The sequence below is a fragment of the Melozone crissalis genome, unplaced genomic scaffold (genome assembly GCF_028551555.1).
Source record: "Melozone crissalis strain CALT ecotype California unplaced genomic scaffold, PUWL_Pcris_2 ptg000012l_1, whole genome shotgun sequence".
In the NCBI taxonomy this organism is placed as follows: Eukaryota; Metazoa; Chordata; class Aves; order Passeriformes; family Passerellidae; genus Melozone; species Melozone crissalis.
The window spans coordinates 7,595,986-7,616,621 of NW_026535790.1; the positions used below are offsets into that span (position 1 = coordinate 7,595,986).

The 20,636-nt window shown below is 43.5% G+C and overlaps 2 protein-coding genes across 2 annotated transcripts; both read left to right on the forward strand.

Annotated features, from left to right (window-relative positions):
• The first annotated feature begins 1,004 nt into the window (after positions 1-1,004).
• RRN3 (RRN3 homolog, RNA polymerase I transcription factor) lies at positions 1,005-12,014 on the forward strand. Its single transcript, XM_054270691.1, has 18 exons — positions 1,005-1,058; positions 1,186-1,289; positions 1,743-1,799; positions 2,621-2,710; positions 2,802-2,931; positions 3,376-3,435; positions 3,900-3,963; positions 4,435-4,504; positions 4,992-5,090; positions 5,685-5,780; positions 6,160-6,295; positions 7,064-7,194; positions 7,816-7,946; positions 8,731-8,915; positions 9,202-9,310; positions 9,725-9,877; positions 10,091-10,178; positions 10,577-12,014. Exons 2-18 carry the CDS (start codon positions 1,197-1,199, stop codon positions 10,733-10,735), a joined length of 1,851 nt encoding a protein of 616 aa, XP_054126666.1. The 5' UTR covers positions 1,005-1,058; positions 1,186-1,196; the 3' UTR covers positions 10,736-12,014.
• A 1,715-nt stretch (positions 12,015-13,729) lies between these two features.
• On the forward strand, positions 13,730-19,979 carry NTAN1 (N-terminal asparagine amidase). The gene is made up of 10 exons (XM_054270614.1): positions 13,730-13,868; positions 14,880-14,982; positions 15,070-15,135; positions 15,651-15,759; positions 16,706-16,779; positions 17,977-18,030; positions 18,489-18,542; positions 19,028-19,125; positions 19,359-19,472; positions 19,665-19,979. Exons 1-10 carry the CDS (start codon positions 13,788-13,790, stop codon positions 19,842-19,844), a joined length of 933 nt encoding a protein of 310 aa, XP_054126589.1. The 5' UTR covers positions 13,730-13,787; the 3' UTR covers positions 19,845-19,979.
• Positions 19,980-20,636: the final 657 nt, after the last annotated feature.

The following is a 20,636-nucleotide window of genomic DNA, read 5'->3' on the forward strand; positions in this document are numbered from 1 at the left end:
CAATTACTAGCTTGAGACAGAAAAGTCCATAACATATTTTGTTCAATGACTGGTGCTTTAACATAGACCTAGTCTACACAGGGAGGATGAAGACATCCAGAAATCTCACTTGAAGTTCCTGTGCCTCTGTTCTGGCAAATCCATTATTACTTCCCAAGGTCAAACTTCGCTTTTTTGAGGGCAGATTCTTGGCCCTCTTTAATCTCAATTAAGTTGTTCGGACCGTTTAGTTTACCCCTTCTGATTGCAGTTTTTAGTTGATAACGCAGGCTGGCCGTGCCCTTGGTGTCACCTGTGCTGTGAGGGGCTGCCAGCGACTCCCACAGCTCACGGCATGCTGCCCAAGGGGTCGGGGAGCGCTCGCTTGTGAACCATCCCGGGATGGGAATAAATCTGGATTTCTGCTCACGCACCCCGGCACGCTGGGAGTCAGTGTTAAAGCCAGAACGGTGACGAGAGTGAAGCTTCCCGCTCTTTTTGCCCGGCCTCATCCCCGCGTACGGGAAGAGAAACGACCTCTCCGTGCCCCTGCCCGGCTGCCTCGGTCCGCCCGCAGGACGACGGGCGGGGGCAGCGCCGCGGCTGCTCCCTCCCGGCGCACCGAGCCCGCTCAGTGGAGCCGCCCGGCGGAGCCGCTCCGTGCCCGCTCAGTGGAGCCGCTCCGTGCTCGCCCAGCGGAGCCGCTCCGTGCCCGCTCAGTGGAGCCGCCCGGCGGAGGCGCTCCGTGCCCGCTCAGTGGAGCCGCTCCGTGCCCGCTCAGTGGAGCTGCTCCGTGCCCGCTCGGCGGTGCCGCTCCGTGCCCGCTCAGTGGAGCCGCTCCGTGCCCGCTCAGTGGAGCTGCTCCGTGCCCTCCCGGCGGTGCCGCTCCGTGCCCGCTCAGTGGAGCCGCCCGGCGGTGCAGCCCGGCGCTGCGAGGGGCGGTGCCGCCCGGCGCGGTTTCCGCCCGGCCGCGCAGTTTCCGCCGGAGCGACATGTGGCGGCGCGGGCAGCCGGGACGCGCCGGGCGCGGGGCGAGGCGCCGTTGGCCCCGGTAGCGGGGGCGCGGCCGCCGCCGCAAGGCAAGGGGGGGCAGCGGGGGGCACCGTCGGGAGGGGAGCAGCGGCTCCCGCCCTCTCGCTGCCGAGGAGGGGCCCGAGAGCTGCCCCGGGCCTCCGAGCGGTGCTCACGCGGCTTCCCCTCCCGCAGGCGCCGTGACCATGCTGGGAGCGGACGAGTTCATCAGCTCCCCGCCCAGGAAGACGGTGCGGTTCGGGGGGACCCTGACCGAGATCCTGCTTAAGTACGAAAAGGTGACTGCGGCTTCTCGGGGCGCTGCGCCGCGTCCGGGCTGCTGTTCCTGGGGTCTTTCCGTGGGAAGCCTCGTTTCGCCTTACGCAAGACCGTGCCTGAAGGCTTAGGGAAAAAATTGTGCCAGGCGGTATTGCTGTGCGAGCGAAAAGATTTCCCCCGTGAGTCAACCTGAGTGGCTGGGTGCGTGTAAAGCCTGGCTTATGCTAAGTGTGCCCGGGATCCAGCTGTGTCTGCAGGAGAGCAGCTGAAAATGAGCCAGCAGCCTCGGCTGTCTTCTGGACAATACCCTGTTACTGCTGCTTCAGCTTTCCTGAGCTGGCTGTCTTGCATTCTTGATGCACCTGTTCAGTACTTGGTTGTTCAGATACATTGATGAAATTGGTAGTTTTTACTGAAAAAAAAAAAAAAAAGAAGGTAATTTGTTTATTTTTTATTTTTGCTTCCCCTCCTAGGGTGACACCACAGATTTTGAGTTGTTAAAACATCAGCTGTCAGATCCAGACATAAAGGTAAGATTTTGATAGTCAGGGATCTGATGATTTAAAGTTTGTCTGAGTGTAATCACCAGACAAGTCATTCTGGTGCTTACACAAATCCTTTGCTTTAAATTGTATTTAACAGCTTTTTTTCTTTGCAGAAACCATCAGAATTAAAACCCTAAATGGGAAAAAAAAAGTCTATTTATACATATCTGTATATGCAGGATCTTTATAAATGGTGTCTCATACTTAGTGACTCTGCTCTACCCTTTGAGTCTGTCTTTGTTCCAGATACCATCTTTTTAGGTCACTGATGCTTGATTATAGAGACACTTCTGTAGATCAGACTGTGGTTTTTGACTTTCATAGCATTAAAGTTGCATTGAATTTTACCTTCTGTTCTCACTAAATCTGGTTTAACATACATACGCATTTAGTAGTTATACCCAGAAGTATTGTTTCACAGCTCTTCTGTATAGCTGTGAGTACCTGCCACGTTTGCTGTTTCAAGACTTGAGTTTCCCTTCTGCTTAAACTACAGCAAAAGAGAAAAGAGAATGATGATGGAATACCATTTGTTTTAAGTTCTGTGTGAGGGAGGTTTCATGCCTTGCTCAGTCTGACTGAAGCCTTCATGGCTTCAGCTGTTGGTTAAGGAGTTGGCATGAATGTATTCTGCATTCAAGAACTTCCATTGGTGTGGGCACAAACTGAAATTTCTTTCATGTTAAGTGTGAAAGCAATTTCTATTTACAGTCTTAATCTTTGACTTCTAAGGATTTTGCTATTTTCTGCTACTAGGTAGTACTGTTTATTGAAATAGTTACCTATTTTTTTCTGCTTATTCTAAGGATGCCCAGATCATTAACTGGCTGCATGAATTTCGAGCTTCTGTTGCATATCTGACCAAAGACCTTGGACAACTGGTCAACATTTTGCTGGTAAGTATCTGTTTGTTTGCTACATGGGAAGATTAAGAGTTTAGTACTCAAAACATCCTTCTTTGACATCTTGATCTTTGGTGACTTTTAGAAGCTGCCATGGTTGAGAAGGAGCCGAGAGGTAGTGGAAGAATATCTGGGTTTTCTTGGCAACCTTGTGTCAGCACAAACTGTCCATCTCAGGCCCTGCCTCCGGATGATCGTGGCACAGTTTGTGCCCCGTAAGTTACTGCTCTCTTACTCAGCTTTGTTTGCTCATCAACATCCCTGGTAGAGAAGTTCTGTATAAATACAGCCCATAACACAATTAATTATTGGATTATTGAGTTTTTTGCATGTTGGTTGTCATACAGACAGTTTTCTGTACCTAGATTTTAGAAGACATATTCTAGATTCTAATACAGATCCTGTTCTGAAGATGTCATGGAAATGAATGAACTGTATAATATTTTTACTACTAAAAACCAAAAGCTGAAGTGTGAGGATCGTGTCAGATGTTCTCAAGAACCTCCTGGTTTTGTAAATAAAACACTCTTTAAGAAAGTCTTGTGGCTAATTTTGATGTTTTAGTCCTGGTGGAGACTGTTATTCAGTGTGTTTGCTATTGAATTTGTTACCTATAAGATTTATACGATTTTCATATAATAATCTCATTTTTTTGCTAGCTCGAATAACCATCAGAGAAGATGATGTGGATATTTCAGATTCTGATGATGATGATGAAAGTGAGTACAAAGGATATAGATATATATGCTGCTGTAGTGCCTTTACTAAAAAAGTATCTAGTGCATGTTGCTCCTTTTTTACAAAATTAATTGAGCTGAGTTCAAGTAAACCCTGAAGAAACATCCTTAAATTCCCAGGTCAAAGACTTTCTTGTACTCAAATCAATGATGTGCTGATCCACTCCTTACTACTTTGAAACCATTCCTGTTTGTGCAGTATCTGTAGGAATAGAATGCATAGGGAAACATTTGTAGTCCTAGATTGTTTCAAGGCCACAGAAAAGTTAGGAGCTGTTTGGTTTCTATTTTATTTACCTCAAGATACACCCCTGCAAAAGAACATTTTGGCAAATGCAGTTTCCTTGGGAATCTTTCCATTGTGTAGGTGATATGAACTGTTTTTACTGGTTCCTGATTTAGTTTTCTGTAACCAAGTGCATAAGAATTCTTTTTTCTTTCTCCAGACATTTCTGTAAACTTCGATACATGCCACAGAGCATTGCAAACTGTTGCCAGATATGTTCCTTCGTAAGTACAGAATCCCTTGGGCTTGTGTGCCCTTCCCTTGCAGATTTCAAGCTTGGGAACTTGGGTTTTTTCCTCTTAATTGGAAGTATAACACTTCATTTCATTGCATGATTTTTCTCAGTATTCACTAGCTGGTAGAATGCTTTATACAAACATTATGAAGTTTCTGTCAGGCATCAGCAGCTGAAAATCCTGTTAACAGAAATGGGAAGTAGGCGAAGTGTTGATAGTGGCTTTTGTATTCTATATTCTATAGTGATATTTGAAGTGGCTTCTAACAAGTGCATTGTGAAAGTTTGCCACTTATTATCTGTCCAATGATCCTTGCCAAACCACATTTTATACAATTGCTTACCTTAAATAAAGTTCCTTTGAAATAAGCTTGTTCCAGTACATCTTTAGAGTGCTGGAGATAAATATTTGCCAACCTATAACTTTTAGGTCTGATTTTTGGTTTTTAATTATTTACAGGACACCACAGTTTCTCATGCCAATACTTGTGGAATTCTTTCCTTTCATTAATAAATCAGAAAGAACCCTGGTAAGAGCTGTGATTATTTTTGTTGATTTGTTCATCTGTTTATCTAAATGTATAAATGTTCTGTGTAGTATTACAACTGATTTGATGGCAGTCCATGCAGATTTTTCAAGAATTTGTTATATATATGATAATTACATATATAATAACCATGTATGGGATCATGTCTGTTTAGTGTAAGGCTGTCCAAGCATTCTGAGTTCCTTGTGCACAAGCATTGTGCTCATCTTTAATGACATCACCACATATTTTTTTTTCACTGGATTGCTTTCTTAATCAATGCACACCATGGACCTCCTTGATGAGGAGTCTCAGGTTGTCTTGTTTATTAGTTAATACATTAACTTACTCTTGATTGAACACAATCTGTTTAAACCTATTTCTGGGTCTTTAGGTAACAAATTAAAAAACTTTGTTTTCTAGAAGTCCTTTGGAGAAATGTGACTTTCTGTTAACACTATTATTGATACCAATTAATTTTGTGTTATAGGAATGTTATGTCCATAACCTGCTGCGAGTTACTGTGTACCTCCCAACTCTGAGGCTTCAGATTCTGGAGCTTATTATTGAAAAGCTGCTGAAGTTGGATGTAAGTTTATTCTGTGTTATATTTTATGGAAGATTGGCATTAAAATACACAGAGTAGGAAATGAAATACACTTCATTATGAGACTCTACAAAAAATGCCCTTGTGATCATGGGTATAAACCCAGCCAAATTTACACTTCATTCCCAGGATAAAGGTGTTCCCACAGCTGAGGGTAACTGTGTGGTGTGTGCTGTTACACCCTGCCTGGAGTCTCTGCTGGAATCCAAATAACTGTCATGTGGTGATCAGTGCTAATGTGAATGTGCTTCCCTTTGTGTGCTTGATTGGTTTTGTCGTCTCTTTGAAGTAAAAAGTCCTAAAATAAGGCAGGCTTACTGTAAATGATCCTGGCTTTTTGCCTCACTGTGTAACAGTCTGGGCCAAGCAGATGCTGGGGAGGTAAAGTTTCAGAAAGTTTGGAGTGTACATTTGTGTATAGCACATCATTCCTTTATAAAATGTTTATTTAGTTCAAGACAAAATCCACTCAAGAACTTACTCATGTGGTCATGTCTTTTATATAAATAATAAAAAACCCGATTTCATATTATTGTCATGGTTTTATAGAAATTAATTTCTTGTTTGCAACTGTAGGTTAGCACTCCACAGCAAGATATTGAAGATGCTGAAGAAAGTGCTAATAACTGTGCTAGCGAGGAAAAATCTACAGAGGAGGGACTTTTTGACATGGTTGGTTATCTTGTTCTATTACATTTTTTTAGTAAAATTATCACTTCTGAAGTGGCAATGAACTAAGTGTAGAAATTCATTATTAGTTTGTTGTTACTGCACTGCACATTGCTCTTGAAACATGAACAGCTGACAAATGATTAATGTGTTCTCAGGTATTGGCTTTATTCATGTAAACACCCAGTGCTACATCCAGCAAATCAATTTCATTATGTAAAAACACAAGCAGCTGTGCAATAAAGCTAGTTAAAGAATTCATAATACTTGGCTTAGTGTCCAAAAATTTGCTTATACTGTATAATGAGATACTGCTTTTCCTGTAATTGCTGTCTCTGTGATTTCTGTATTTAAAAGCTGCATGTGCCATTTTATCTACCAGGAGGAAGATGAAGACAGAAAAGGAAACAAAGCTGTCTCTCCCAACAATGAGAGAATGGCCCATCCTCTTGCAGAGCGCCTGGACATCCTGATGACCATCCTGTTCTCATACATCAGAGATGTTTGCCATGTGGATGGTGAGAACACTTGCTCTCTAAACAAATTTGTTGTTTTGCTAACAAGTAAACACATAAGAGGAGTTCTTTCTCTCTACTGTGAGATAAAGCAGAACTGTGCCATTAGCAGGCTGTAGTTCACATTCCAGCCTCTGCTCAGTGCTGGGAGAGGTACAGTGAGGACTTCAGAGGTGTAGTCTTCACTTGGAGACATTCTGATTCCCTTAACATGATACTGTATCCAAACTGTAGTAGGGTATAAATGTTTTTATCATTTGCTCTACTTGAGTGTTAGAATTATGGATCCTTTCAACATCACAAGATTTGGAAGTAGATCAGATCAACCAGACACATCAATCAATTGCCTTTGTTGCAAGAGAAAGAAGAATAAAGAAATATCTTTCACTGTTATGTACTAAGGGTTTGAATTCTTCAGATTTATGTATTTAGAAACCATTATGCTGTATCTTCTTCACATAAGTTAGGTGATTTATTTGTGGGGTTTTTTTCTTGCTCTTCTAAGCTAACACATTATTGGAAAGTTTGCATGTCTAGCAGCTTTATATATGTGCACACTCACACAGAGAGATTCTTCATTTACACCACCTTAGAAAGCAGTAGAATTGTACACTTGGATTTTTAGATGTCAGATAAACTGAGAAGTCAGGCTGACAGTTTTTCTTTACATATTCTTACTGGTGTAGAAAGATATAAATAGCACTTCTGCAGCATGAGGGCAGGATAAAACCCCTGAAATGGCTCATTTTCTTCTGTTTCTTTGTTATGTAGGCAAGCTGGACATCAACAACACAAAGGATTTGTATCGGGATCTGGTTTCTGTTTTTGACAAGCTCATTTTACCAACCCATGCTTCATGTCATGTACAGTATTTCATGTTTTACATCTGTAGCTTTAAATTGGTGAGTAAAAACTGGTTTTAAAATGCAGTGTCTTCTGTCATTTCTGCATCTTTGTTTTGGTTTTCTTTTACAAAACAGTTTTCTCTGCTGCAATTCTACTCTGAAGATAGCAAGTACATTAGTATCTTCACTTTCTTTTCCTTCTCTGTTTCCTTTCTTTTTCTTTGTGGTTGCTCTTCCCATGTTGTTCATAAACCACTTACAGATGGAATCTTAGCAAGTGTGAAGGAACAAACATGGTTAAAACTGATCTCTTTGACAAGAATCGGTTGGACTCTTGCACCCAGGACATGGATGCAAATTTCTTCAGCATCCCAAACTATTGCAGAGATGTTGTCTGTTAGCTCTTTGATTTGAAAATTGTGTCTGCTGTTAGTTGTTCCTTGTTCCCCCACCCCTCCATTATCCCATCTCTCTCAACAAACTGTTCTTTCTTTTACAACTGAGTATAGAAAAAGACACAGAAATGAGTGCTCTTCCATCATGTGTGGGTGTGGTTATTTACTGCAGTTATAGGTAGATTTTTGTAATGGTTTGGTTGTGGAAATTATGGGAATTGAGTATTAGGAATCTCTTGCTTAAATAGTGTCATCTCACAATGCTGTGTATCTTTTTTTCCAGGGGTTGGCTGAAGCATTTTTAGACCACCTTTGGAAGAAACTGCAGGATCCAAACAATCCTTCAGTAATCAGGCAGACTGCTGGGAGTTATATTGGCAGCTTCTTGGCAAGAGCTAAATTTATTCCCATTATGTAAGTTGTTTTCATACATGAGCAGAACCAAACAATTCATGTTATTGTGGAGCTTAAGTAGAGAATTGGTGTTCTATTCCCACTGCTTTGTCAGTAAGCCTGAATCAAGGGTCTTGTTTGTCCTTTCAATAATACTGGTTCAGTATTGTCTTGAAGCTTCCAGGAACACACATGCAGGATGCAGACTGATGATTGCTGAGGTTCATGGCTTGCTGTTTAGGGCTTCACTAACCAAGAAGTGCTGAGCAGGGGTAGGTTGTGCTGACTTCAGGCAGTCATGGATTCCCAGTATCTGATGTTTTCAGTACCCAGTGTTTGGCAATTTGTTGCAGGCTCTGGAACAGGGAGGTCATTTGTTCTACTATTTTGATAGAGAATGGTTAAAATATCTTCCTTTTTATGTACACATTCTATATTTTTGTGCTGTTCAGGGTGGATGTGGTGACTTTAACATGGGAGTTAGTTGGATATTGGAATTACCTGGTGGACATGGGAGGCATTGCTCTGTATTACCTGTAACCAAGGATTCTGGTTGTTTACTGTGTGTTCATGGATTCATCTCTTCTGGCATCCTGTCCTTTCACTGTTTGGGGTTTTCAGTGCTGATTGATTCATTTTATGCTGAGATAAAGGAGAATGATTCTGTCACGAGCTTTGTTTTTGTAAAAGAGATTTTCTTACTGATGTTCTTATAACCACTGAGATTCTTGAGTATTTGTTGAACATCTTTTCTACACCATTTCAGGTGTTATTTTTACACTTCTTTTTTCTCCCTGCACTACAGTACAGTAAAAGCATGTCTGGATCTTCTGGTGAACTGGCTGCATAAATACATTGACAATCAGGATAAAGGAGCTAATGCCTACTGTGATGTAGCTCTCCATGGGCCATTCTATTCCACGTGTCAGGCAGTGTTCTATACACTTATTTTCCGTCACAAACAACTTCTGGATGGAAATTTAAGGAAAGGTGAGCATATTAGGTTTGAAAGGATTCATTAGAAGTTTTACTGTTACTGTGTTTAATAGTGGTCAATTCAGTCAAGTATCTGATGGCAAGTTTATCTTGTTGTGCTCTAAATAAGATGACATGGTTTGTACACATGTTGGGGTCAGACCTCTACTGTGAGGGTGTCCCAGGATGTGCTTCTGTGGTGATGTGCAGAGTGCAGGCATGTCACACTGGAGATTCTTAGCAATTAAGTTCAGTTTATATGACATCTAATTTATATTTGCTAATTGTTCTTGTTTTGAAGGTCTGTCATATCTGCAGAGTTTAAACTTTGAGCGCATTGTCATGTGTCAGCTAAACCCCCTGAAGATTTGTATCCCTTCTGTTGTCAACTTGTTTGCTGCCATTACCAGGTACCTGCTCATTTACTTCAGTAAAGCTTGGTACAGGTTTTGTGTGTATCTAAAACCAGCACAGGGTTTTGTTAGGCACAGTCTTCAATATTACCTGAGACATAACACTGCCCGTATTCCAGGTGGGAAAAGTTTATTCCTAGGTCAATTTCAATGGAATCCTGCAGTCCTATGACATGGATTGCTCTGTGTTAAGCCATTGTAGTTGTACTTGGAATAAAGTATAGGGGCTTAGAGGAGGAGAACAGACCCCTTACCTTATGACTATCTTGCAAGCTCCTAGTATCAGCTGGAAAATGGAAGACAGAAGTGATATTTGTTAAAAAATAACTTTGTGTTTTCATACCATCCATCTGAAAATCTTGCTTTGGGTGTGCTGGAATGCTTATCTTTCCTTTATTCCCTTTTTTAAAGGAAATACCAGCTGGTGTTCTGCTACACCATTATTGAGAGGAACAACAGGCAGTTCATCCCCGTGGTGCGGAGCGGCACCGGGGGTGACCTTGTGCAGACCTGCACCAACCCCCTCGACAGCTTCTTCCCCTTTGACCCCTACATACTCAAAAGGTAGAACTGGAAAGTGAGCAACTCCTTTGTGCCTTCTAGAAAATAATAAATACAACCTGTAGTAAACTGTCAGTGTTTCTGCCATTCACTTTCCTCCCTGATCCTTTGTACCTTTCATATTCTGCATTTTAACCAGATTGTCAAAGGTTTAAATGAAAATATACCCCTACTGTGAATACAATAACTCATTCTGTGCTTTGTTTCCTCTCTCAGATCAAAGAAGACCATTGATCCTATGTACCAGTTTTGGGAAGAGCTGAGTGCTGAAGATCTTGAGGATCTGAAGAAACCCATTAAAAAGGTATTCTTCCCTGATCCAAACACAGTTCAGCTATCAGCTGCTTTTATTGCAGAATATATTTTTTAAGTAGATAAAGAGTACACTATACATTTAGGGGAAGCTGGGCTGAAATTTGGAAGCTTTAGGAATTGATCCATTCTTGCCTTGGGAGCATTTTTCCCTTTTCTGCAGCACAGGAGCCATCTGAAAGCTTTATAAATGTGCTCAGAAAATGGACATAGTTATGTCAGTGGGAAATCCACCCTGTAGATGTCATTCAGTTCCCATATTTCATAATCAGATTACATCTAATTCTCTTACCATTCCAACTGGTTGTGGCAATCACAGTGTAAATCCAGGTCTCTATTAAGATTTGACAGTATCTTCCTGTTCTCACTGATCCTTTTACATTTTTGCAGGGTACTTCTGAAGATGAAGACGATGACTTTTTAAAAGGAGAAACTCCTCAGAATGATGGTGTGGTGGAAATTGCACCACATTCTTACGAGTCCAACACACGGAGCCCTGTGAGCAGCATTGGCTCCCCTGCAGACTGTTACGTGCCATACCCACTGTGACATGGGCAATCCGAAGGGAAAGTGTGAAATAGGTTGAAAATTGTGTGCAATGTTTTGCTCTGGAAAGAGACTTGAGCTCAACTTTCCAAACTGGCAAATGTTTTAAATAACTACATTCAAGAAAAATTACTGTTTCTTAGTCATCAGATTTCTACAGATATGTTAAAGCTATATGTTGCTAGAAAAGCTTAGAGAATAAATAGGGTGATATTTTACAAATTTCACATTGAAATGGTTTTTATGACTTAGAAGGATTTTTTTAAATAGTTTTTTCCAACTTTTCAAAACTTCTTTTACTAATGTTTCTCTACAAGGTTTTATGTATCAGGGGTGAAATTCTGGTGTTTCTTCCTGCGGATTTGTGTGGGGGCCAGAATTCCACTGTCAGTGTTCCAACTCTGATGACTCTTTTGGAGCTGGTTTCACAGTAATGGTGTAATCTCTTGTCCTAGGGTGCCATTTTTTGGCACCCAATGTGAGGCTTGAGAAAGTGGAAAGAAAAAACCTGTCCTGATTTAATTGGGTTTCACTTACTCTGTACTGGGATAAAGCAGTCAGTAGCCACATTGCTTGAAGCTGCTTTCTAGAGGGAAATTTGGAAATTTCCTCTTAAATATGCCCTAAACCAGGAGATCCCTCAGTAGGCAGGGCATGAATCCAGTCTGGCAGTGGTTCTTCCACACACATCTCTTCAGCTTTTACTTCAGTAGAACCATGCTTGGTGAAGCCACTTGCTAGTGGGAAGTGTGCTCAGACAGAAACACTATCCTTCCTGAAATCTGTAGCTGACACACACCTTTCCCAGCCAGGAAAGTTCAGACATGTGAAAGTGGTGGTTGTTGGAAGTGTTGAAAATGAGGGAGTAGCTGAATGTATTATTTGTAGATAGTTTTCTTTGGGGTGCTTGGGAAGCACTCCAAGACAGGTATTTATTTGCCAGATTTGAAGTTTATATGTGAATGCTGAAAACAGAAAAAAAAAATCTTCCCTTATGGAAAGGACGTGATGGTGTCAGTGGTGTCCTTGTCCTTGTGTTGTCCATGTGTCTGTCAGTCAGTGTAGAGTTTCTCTACAGAGGTTTCTTGTCTTCTTTTCATTGTTGCTGGCTTTTAGATTTGAGTAAGAATATAAACAATGGGGAAAAAATAAATGTTATTCGTGTAACATTTAGTTGAAAATTTTATGTATTTAAGACTAAACTCCAGTTGCCCTTCATTAGAACTTGGAGGCGTTCAGGACAACGTTTTTATTTGGAGCCAATAAAGTTTAATGCAAAGAGTGCAGTTCTTAACATCCTTGAGAAAACCACATGTCTGTATGTAACTGAGGTGCCCTCTCTGGAGCCTGACTTCTCAAAGTTGGGGTGTTCATTCTGACAGATTGCAGAAATGAGTTTGGGGATGACACCGCAAAATTGTATAAACTGAGAAGTTTTGGTTTTAATTGTAGTCCTCTTTATTGTCAGTCCTTGGTAATAAACAATAGATTTCCATCTGAAATAATTGCATTTTCTCCTGGCGCGGAAGAACCCTCAGGTCAACAGCAGGGAAAACATCCTTTGAATGTTTGAAAGATGCCTTTCACATCGCAACACTTTAAGACACTACTTCCAAAATGAGGGTGTGGAAAACTTGCCCAGTTGTAATACTAGATATGTGATTCAGGAGCTTCCATATATGATGAAAAACAAAACAAAACAGTAAGTGTAATGTGCAGACATTGAACAGTCTGTACTCAAGTTACACAGTTTTAAGTGTTTCTGGAGTGTGTTTCACCTTTGCTGTGACAGCTCTGTTTTTCTCCATGTAATGGCAGGCAGGTGTGCTGGCAGGTGCTGGTGCTTTGCTAAAGAGACTTTATAAATACCAACAGCTGTGAGAGGAGTGTTCATCCTGAGGTGCAGTTTTGTCTCACGTGAGAAATGTTTTGAAGAACGCACTTATTCTACTATAGAAACATTAAGTCATAGAGTGGCCTGGGTTGCAAGGGACCTTAAAGATCACCTAGTTCCAACCATCCTGTCAGTGGCAGGGTCACCCTCTACCAGACCAGTTTGCTCAGAGCCCAGTGCAGCTGGGCCTGGAACACTTCAGGGACAGTTTATTTCTGTGAAATTGGATGGAAAGGCTGAGCTGGGGTCCTGGGCAGTTACTGTCGCTGGGCTGTGGGCAGTCAGTCCACATTCCCTGCAGGGTGAATTAACTCTGCTGCTACCATCGTTACTCCTTGTAGTATCTTCCACAGACAACTGGAGGAAACAAACCATGATCTTTGAGGAAAAACGGTTTTCTTTGGGATTGTCTGAAAATCCAACTGGTGGTTGCTGGGCCAGAGGATGGTGGTGTGGGGATCGGCCTTGTCTCCCAGGCGCCCAGTGGTAGAACAAGGGGATGTAACTTTAAACTGTGCTGGGGGAGGTTTGTGTTGGACGTTGGGAATGATTTCTTCACAGAGAGGGTGGGATGAGACATTGGAATGGGCTGTCCATTGGATGGTGGAGTCACCGTCCCTGGAGGCAGTTAATGCCAGGCTGGACGTGGTCCTCAGTGCCATGGTAGAGTGACACAGTGGTGTTCCGATAGAGGTTGGATTCCATGATCTCAGAGGTGTTTTCCAACCTCAATAATTCAGCGATTTGTAAATTTGTGGCTTTATAACTGTTATAATTTCATACCACAACTTAAGGATGCCCCGCAGCGGCCGGGAAATCTCTTCAGGGTAACCGTGTTAAAGTCAGGCGGAGCCGCCGAGGCCGGGCGCGTTTCCGTCAGCCGCGGGGCTATCCCGCCGGGCCGGGCCGGGCCCAGCCCCGGGGCGGTCCCGCGGTGCCCGGGGCGGCCTCAGCCCTAGGGCGGTTCCGGGATGCCCGGGGCGGGCCCAGCCAGGCTCCAGGGCGGTTCCGCGGTGCCCGGGCCCAGCCGCGGGCGGTGCCGCGGGCGGAGCGGCGGCCGCGCTTTCCCGGCGCCCCGCGCGGCGCCGCCCGGCCCGGCCCGGCGCGGCCTGCGGAGGGAGCGCGGAGCCGCCTCCGGGCCCGGGCCCGCCGCTCGCCGAGATGCCGCTGCTGGTTAACGGAGCGCGGGTGGACCTGGCCCGGCCCACGGGAGACATGATCCGCGCCCACCCGCACCTCGAGGTGAGGGAAGCGGGAAGGGGCCCCCGGGGGGAGCCGCGGTGGCGGCCGGCGGGGCGGGTGGCGGAGCGGGGCAGGGGCGACCCCGACCTCGACCCCGACTCCGACCCCGCGCGTTCCCCGCGCTCTGGCAGCGGAGAGCCGCGGGGTGATGGAAAATAAATAAATCGGTGTCAGCGGAGGGGCTCAGCCGTGCCGGTGCGGGTGCCCCGCGGGGCCGAGCCGGCTCTTTATGCGTGAAATGACAAAAACTGGCGATAAAAAGGAAGGTGGGCTCTCTGAGGAAGGTGGGCTCTCTGAGGAAGGTGCTGACCTTGCTGCCAGGGTGTAAATGTTATAATCCTAACGGGGAGTGCGAGCCAGGACTGTGAGCAGAGCTGCTTGGGGAGCTGCTTCCCATCAGAAGGTGTTTCTTTACAGACCCTGAGATTATGCAGAAAACCAGGGCAAATTTGATAAAGCTGTGAAGTGTTTTTTGAGTCCAGAATGGAAATTCACTTTGTCCCCAGCAGGTCTGTGAGGAAGCACTGCAGTAGTCATAGCCCAGGAATCCACGTTTTCCACACACCAATCAAGCTAATAAACAACAGTGTTTTGATAAGTGCAAAATAAATGTTCTGAAATATAGCAGCAGAAGACTGAAACTTCTATATTTCAAGTTTCCTGTTCTGATTTAACTTCCAAGATCAGTTCTGGTATTATCTAATGTAATCTTTTCACCGTTCAAAAGCTTTTTATTGTGCTTCCATTTTATGGTCCATATAACAGGGGAAAGGTGTTTTGTAACTCTCTGGAATTATGAGATTTAACTATTAACTTGGTCACTGTTAGGAAAGCATAAAACTTTCAAAATTCAGAATACTCTGTAATAATACAAAACACATGTGTTTCTCTCTGAGCTGGGTCCCTTTGCTTTTCAGAGGTGATGTTTCTGTGAAGTAATGGATACACCTGAGAATTCAGCCACTGTAGTATCTGTTATCATTTGTAGTATTTGTTATCATTTATTTTTAGGAAAAGGCAAAACTTCTGAGAAGTCAGCCAGCTCAGATCGTGGAACCCAAAGGCCTTCTCTATGTGCAGCAGAGAGAGTTTGCAGTGACTACCCCTAAAGATGGTGTGTAGGAACATAAACATTTCTTCTTGTACTGAAGCAGTGATTGTGAGAGCTGAGTTCTTATAGTCTTTTCCTCCTTTAAAATAGGTTCTGTTTCCATTCTTGGATCAGATGATGCCACTACCTGCCACATAGTTGTGCTCCGACACACAGGTATCTCTAGAGGACCTTCAGAGCAAAGCCTGTACCCCTGAAATAAGGAATTAGTGCTGGTTTATGTGGCATTAATAAAATAGACTGCAGTTACATTACTACAAACCTGAATTTCCAAAAGTCACATCATGTGTTAACTGAAGACTCACTCAGAGCTGGTGTGTTCAGTGTGAGAGGTTCTGTGCTCTCCTCACTCCCTGAGCAGATTTCAACTTGCTCTGCTCCTGTGGCCAGGGGCATTGCAGCCCTGGGCTGTGTCCAGCAGTCTGGCAGAGCAGGGTTTGGGTGTTTCAGGGGTAGAATTAGTGGAATTTTTGCGCCTGGATTTCTGACATTAGAGATGTTGCTTGCTAAGACGTGCCCTCGCAGGAGCTGTGCTGGTTTTATAAGGGCCCCTGCAGAGGGTGGTGCCTCACCCCAGTCACATCCCTGGGACTGCCCCGGTTGGTGGCACTGTCACGGAGTCCCCATTGTGTGCTGTCACCGAGTCCCTGTCTGTCGTGTGCCCTCCCCAGGCAGCGGAGCCACGTGCCTGACCCACTGTGACGGCTCGGACACCGAGGCCGAGGTGTCGCTCATCATGAGCTCAGTGAAATCCTTCTCCAGCTCCGCGGGCTGTGGCAGGTCAGCTCTGCTCCCTTGCTGTTCTTCTGCTCTCAAGGGTTGCTGCAGCTGGTGTGGAGGGAATTTGGGAGGGGATTGTGCTGGGTTCGGGCAAGGGAATTGTGCAGGAAACACCTCTTGATCAGCAGCTGCATGCAAAGTGAAAATCACTTCCTTGGCGATGATTTTGGGGGTATTTTTAGCAGTTGTTTAAAGCATGGTTCTGTTCTGAAGAGTGTCTCTGTAAAATGCCACCATGAGGTTTGTGTTTATTGTTTCCCATTTAACTTTGTTCCAGATTTGCAAAATTTTCCATATAACTGGTTTTTGGTTCATATTATATTTTTCCCTTCAGAGTGTTTCTAAATTCTTTTCAGCATCTGACAATCTATCAGGGAATTTTGTAAGTCCATATTAAAAAAAAAATGGTGTGTAGGATAGGACAGTGCGTAAAAAGCTCTGAAACAGAACTTAGCAGCCAAGTTTCTTTCTGGATATGGAGGGTTTTTCCCCTGTAGTTTGATAAGAACAAAGCTAGCTCTTGAACATAGATTAATGATTTGTAAGGACTTTACATAGACACTGCTTAGAGAAGAACCCTGCTGCATGGTCCAGAATAGTTGTGAGGAGGTCATGGGATCAAAAATCTTCAAGTTTAATTAACTGAAAGATGGTTACAAAGTTCAGTCCAAGCCAGAGGTGCCAGAGATACCCCTGGGAGAGAATTGCATGTATTTAATGCCTCTTCAAGCTTGTTCCTGTGCCACTTCCTGGGTGATCCCTGAAGTTTTCAGAATGGAATTATCATAACTTGCTGTGTAATGCAAACCAGCTTGGTGCATGTGATTGTAATCAGTGAGGCTTCTCTAATGATTGCTTTGCAATTTGGGCTGGGGATTATTTTGTAAAGCTATTCATTTTTAGATGTCTTTTTAATTGCTGTTTCCTGTTATTCCATCTCTGTTAGGCTGGAAGTGCACCTAGTTGGAGGTTTCAATGATGATAGGCAGTTATCACAAAAACTTACTAATCAGCTTCTTAGTAAGTTCACGTTTTTTGCACTCTCATGTCCAAAAAAAATAAAAGTTCTGGCTGGATTTGGGTGGAGTTTGGTTGCAGTCTGAGTCCCCAGTCATTTACTGAAAAGAAGTGTGGATTCACATGAAGGGTCTTTTTCTCTGCCTGAGAACTGGTGTGGAGAGGGGCTGGACTGCTGGGGCTTGCCCATGCCCAGTGCCTGGCACAGGCTCTGGTCCTGTCACTGCTCCCTGGCTCTGGAGACTTGGGTGCAGTTCAGCTGGGCTTTGATCCCTCCTCATCTTCTTGGGATCATGGGCAAGTGTTGTCACTGTCCCGGTCTGTACATGTGGATGATTCATCAGTTACCGTTCAGTTCATACCTTAATGTGATGAGGTGAAATTTAATTATTGTTTGGCATTGTCTAATGAAAAATGTCAGGTCTTATATAAAATCCATAGTCCAGAGGAGTGATGGCAGTGCTTCACTCACAATTGGAAGTGTAAAGTACCTGATTACCTGGGGGTGCTCTGGGTTGTGCTTTTGTCACTCTGTCACTTCTGGAGAGGCCTCTGCCCCACTGGAATGGGGAGGGGGCAGGGATGGGGCAGGTGTCAGGATTGGAGGGAGGTGTTTGAGGGGGTAAACAAAAAAGGAATAAAACCCTGGGATGAGCCTTGTGGCTGTGGCACCTGATGGGTGTTTTGTGTAATGTGAGAGTTCTGTGCAGAACAAAGTATTCTGGTTAACTTACTTGAACCTTCTGGTTTTCATGCATCAAGGTACAATTTGAATCAGTGATGCTGTATTGCTATCAGAACTTAAAAGAGGGTTTTTTTTCTGGTATTTGGAATGGCGAAATGCAGAACTAATTTACAGTTGATAAAAGACTGGGTTTGTTCACTATCTGTGTAACGTTTTAGGAAAAAACATTTAAATATAACCTGCTAAATGTAGAGCAGACTAGAGCAGAGCTGATGTGATGCCAGAGCTAAACCAGTGTCCATAGAAGGAAGAAGTGGCAGAGCACTTTCTTAGCAGATTTTTGCTGTTACAAATGGCCTGTCTCTGTAAATTCCTGTTAGTCTGAAGCAAATGTGCAGAGCCCTGTTTGCAGAGTGTTGCCCAGCCTGGGGCAGGGGTTCAGTGTGTGCCCCTCACCCCAGACAGCAGTGCCCTGCCCCCCCTCACTGACATTTTTGCTGTCCTTGTCATCACAGGAGCGTTCGACCTCCAGCCAGAGGATGTTCATTTAGTAACTTTCTGTGTAACAGGTAAGGAAATGTTCCCTTGGCTTTGGAAGTACCTGTCCTGAAATAAAAGGGCAGGGAACTTCTCAGACATGGCTTTTTCTCTGTCCTGTCAGAAAGAACAGCACAAATCCTGCACACAGATGTGTAATTTTCAGTTTTGCTGCTGCACTGCAACCAACTCATAGTCATGGCCAGGTTATTTTGGCACATATATCCCAAGAAACAGGTTTTTTTCCCTGTAAATTGTCCTGGCAGAAGCAGTTGGCTGTAGCTGCTGTTCTCTTAGGAGACAGCTGCAAGTCCTACATGTGTTGTTACTGTCCTCTGCCTTCTTTTCCATATTTCATTTAGTTTTCCTTGGCTTTTTCTGTCTTATGCAACATCAGATCTCTTGCTCTCCAATAACATACAATTAAATAAATGCTGCTCAGACTAAAATCCAAAGCCCTACAAGTTTGACTTCTTTTTCTTCATTACAGAACTAAATGACAGAGAAGAACAAGATATTCACTTTCCAATAATTTATGGAATAGGTGAGTCAGTTAATTTAGAATTGAATTTTCTTTTGGTCACTGGATTGCTTTTCAGATTCCAATAGTAAATGGACTGCTTTTAATGGATGGGAAAAGTCCACTCTAAAAGTTGCACACTGCTGTCAGAGGCATAGGCAAAAATGCTTTTCTTGTGGTGCCACAGCTGGGAGATGCACACATGAAGAGGCTGTGCACAAATCCAAACAGATTTTTTTCCTTTAACTGCACATAAATTTATGCTTAGAATTTAATCTTCTTCTCTTTGATTACTCAGTGGTTTTTCTAATTAGTTCACTTATCTCTGGAATATTGAAATGCTGCCAAAGGAAATGAAGTAGAAATGTCCTGTCACAGGCTTGGGGTCTGAGAAATAAAAATGTGATATGTGAAATTCTGCAACACAGTTTTGTTAGGTACATGGTCATTGTAAAGAAGTGCCTCAAAACAATTAATTCTTACAGTATTTAATCTCTGTTTCCTACCAGCTGTGAATGTTAAAACAGCAGAGATTTTCCCTGCAACTTTCCCAGTAAAAGGGCCAGATGAGGATCTGCGTTCAGCCCACACTTTAACAGGAGCACCAGTGAGTAAGAGATGGTGAAGATGGGGAGAGCAGTCAGGGACAATGAGATATCCAAAGTTTGAGGGGAATATCCTTTGGTGGCTCTGGGTTTGTGGTCACCATTTCATTCTGTCAGAGTAGCTGGGGTGTCAGTGCAGCTGGGGGGGCTCAGGGCTGAGCTGGGTCAGGCTGAGGGGAGCCCTCCCTGTCTGGGGCAGCCCTGGCTGCCTCTGCAGCCTCCTCTGTTCTTGCAGCTGACCAACATCTACGATGCCAAGACAGAGCAGCTCCAGATTGGGCCTTATTTCTGGGGGCCTTTCCCACATGTGGATTTCTGGCTGGAACAAGATGATGCACAGATTTTACAGGTACCTGAAACGAACTGGTTTGGGTTTTTTTGCCTTCTAGCTGAGTAGAGAGAGGGGTGTTACAGTATGTCAAAACTTTTCCCAGTGCACTGCTGTCCCTGGGAGGGTGGGGAATATCCTTCTAGAGGGCAGGATAATGAGAACATTGTATCCTGAATGTCAAGCAGCTCTTGCTCCCATCTTCTTTTTCAGAACCTTTCCACGTCACCCCTGGCTGAGCCCCCCCACTTTGTTTCCCACATTAGATCTACATTAACATTTCTGAAAGAACATCCATTTCCATCTCGGTCCCTGTTCCCTGACAGGAAGCCTCGAATCTACAAAAAAAATGAAGAAGGGTTGTGGGAACAGGTTTGCTCTGACAAAATCTAACCTGGAACCCACCCCCACAATTGCTTTAAGGAAATAAAACTTGCAGGAAGAGCAATTTGTTGCAAATAGCATATTGCTGCTCACAAATACCAATGTTCCTGTGCTTTTCAAAATAAAATATTTTGATAGAAGTAACTTGCTTTTTCTGCATTACTTATGTAGAAATCAGGGTTTCTTTGAAGTAAGAATTTGGCTTTGTTTAGATTCTGTTGCTCCAGTGCAGTAATTTGATGGGCAGGTAGAGGTGGCAATGCTGGGGACTGACAAGGTGAGTCACTGCACGGGTATGCACCTCATTAAATGATCTGGCACACACAAGGAAAGAAAGAGTTTGCTGGAATGTAGCAAAGTGTCCTTCAACAATAACTTAATTCCAGAGTAATAATTTGAAGTATCTTTATTGAAACATTCAGGTAATTATTTAAAGAATGAAGCTCATTCCAACAAAACTACCGATTTAACATTTCCAAGTATAAAAACATTAAAAATTAATCTCTCTGGGGATAACTTTTATCCCCAACAAATTACTGTTATTAACATACTTCATTGCACTAAAGAAACCAAGGAGGAAGACTAGTCAATTTAATTGCTTTTGCACTTTAGAAAAAATTGCACTGATTTACATAAATTACCCCAAAATTACCCAAGCAAAGTTAACCTTGTTCATGGCATCCCAGCACTGCAGGCTTCAGAAGCTGAGAGTCAAATCAGGTGCCAGTACAATTCAAAACCCTCAAATTTGCAGATTATCAAAGTAAGTCCCACTACCACTACTGTCATTATGGTATTAAG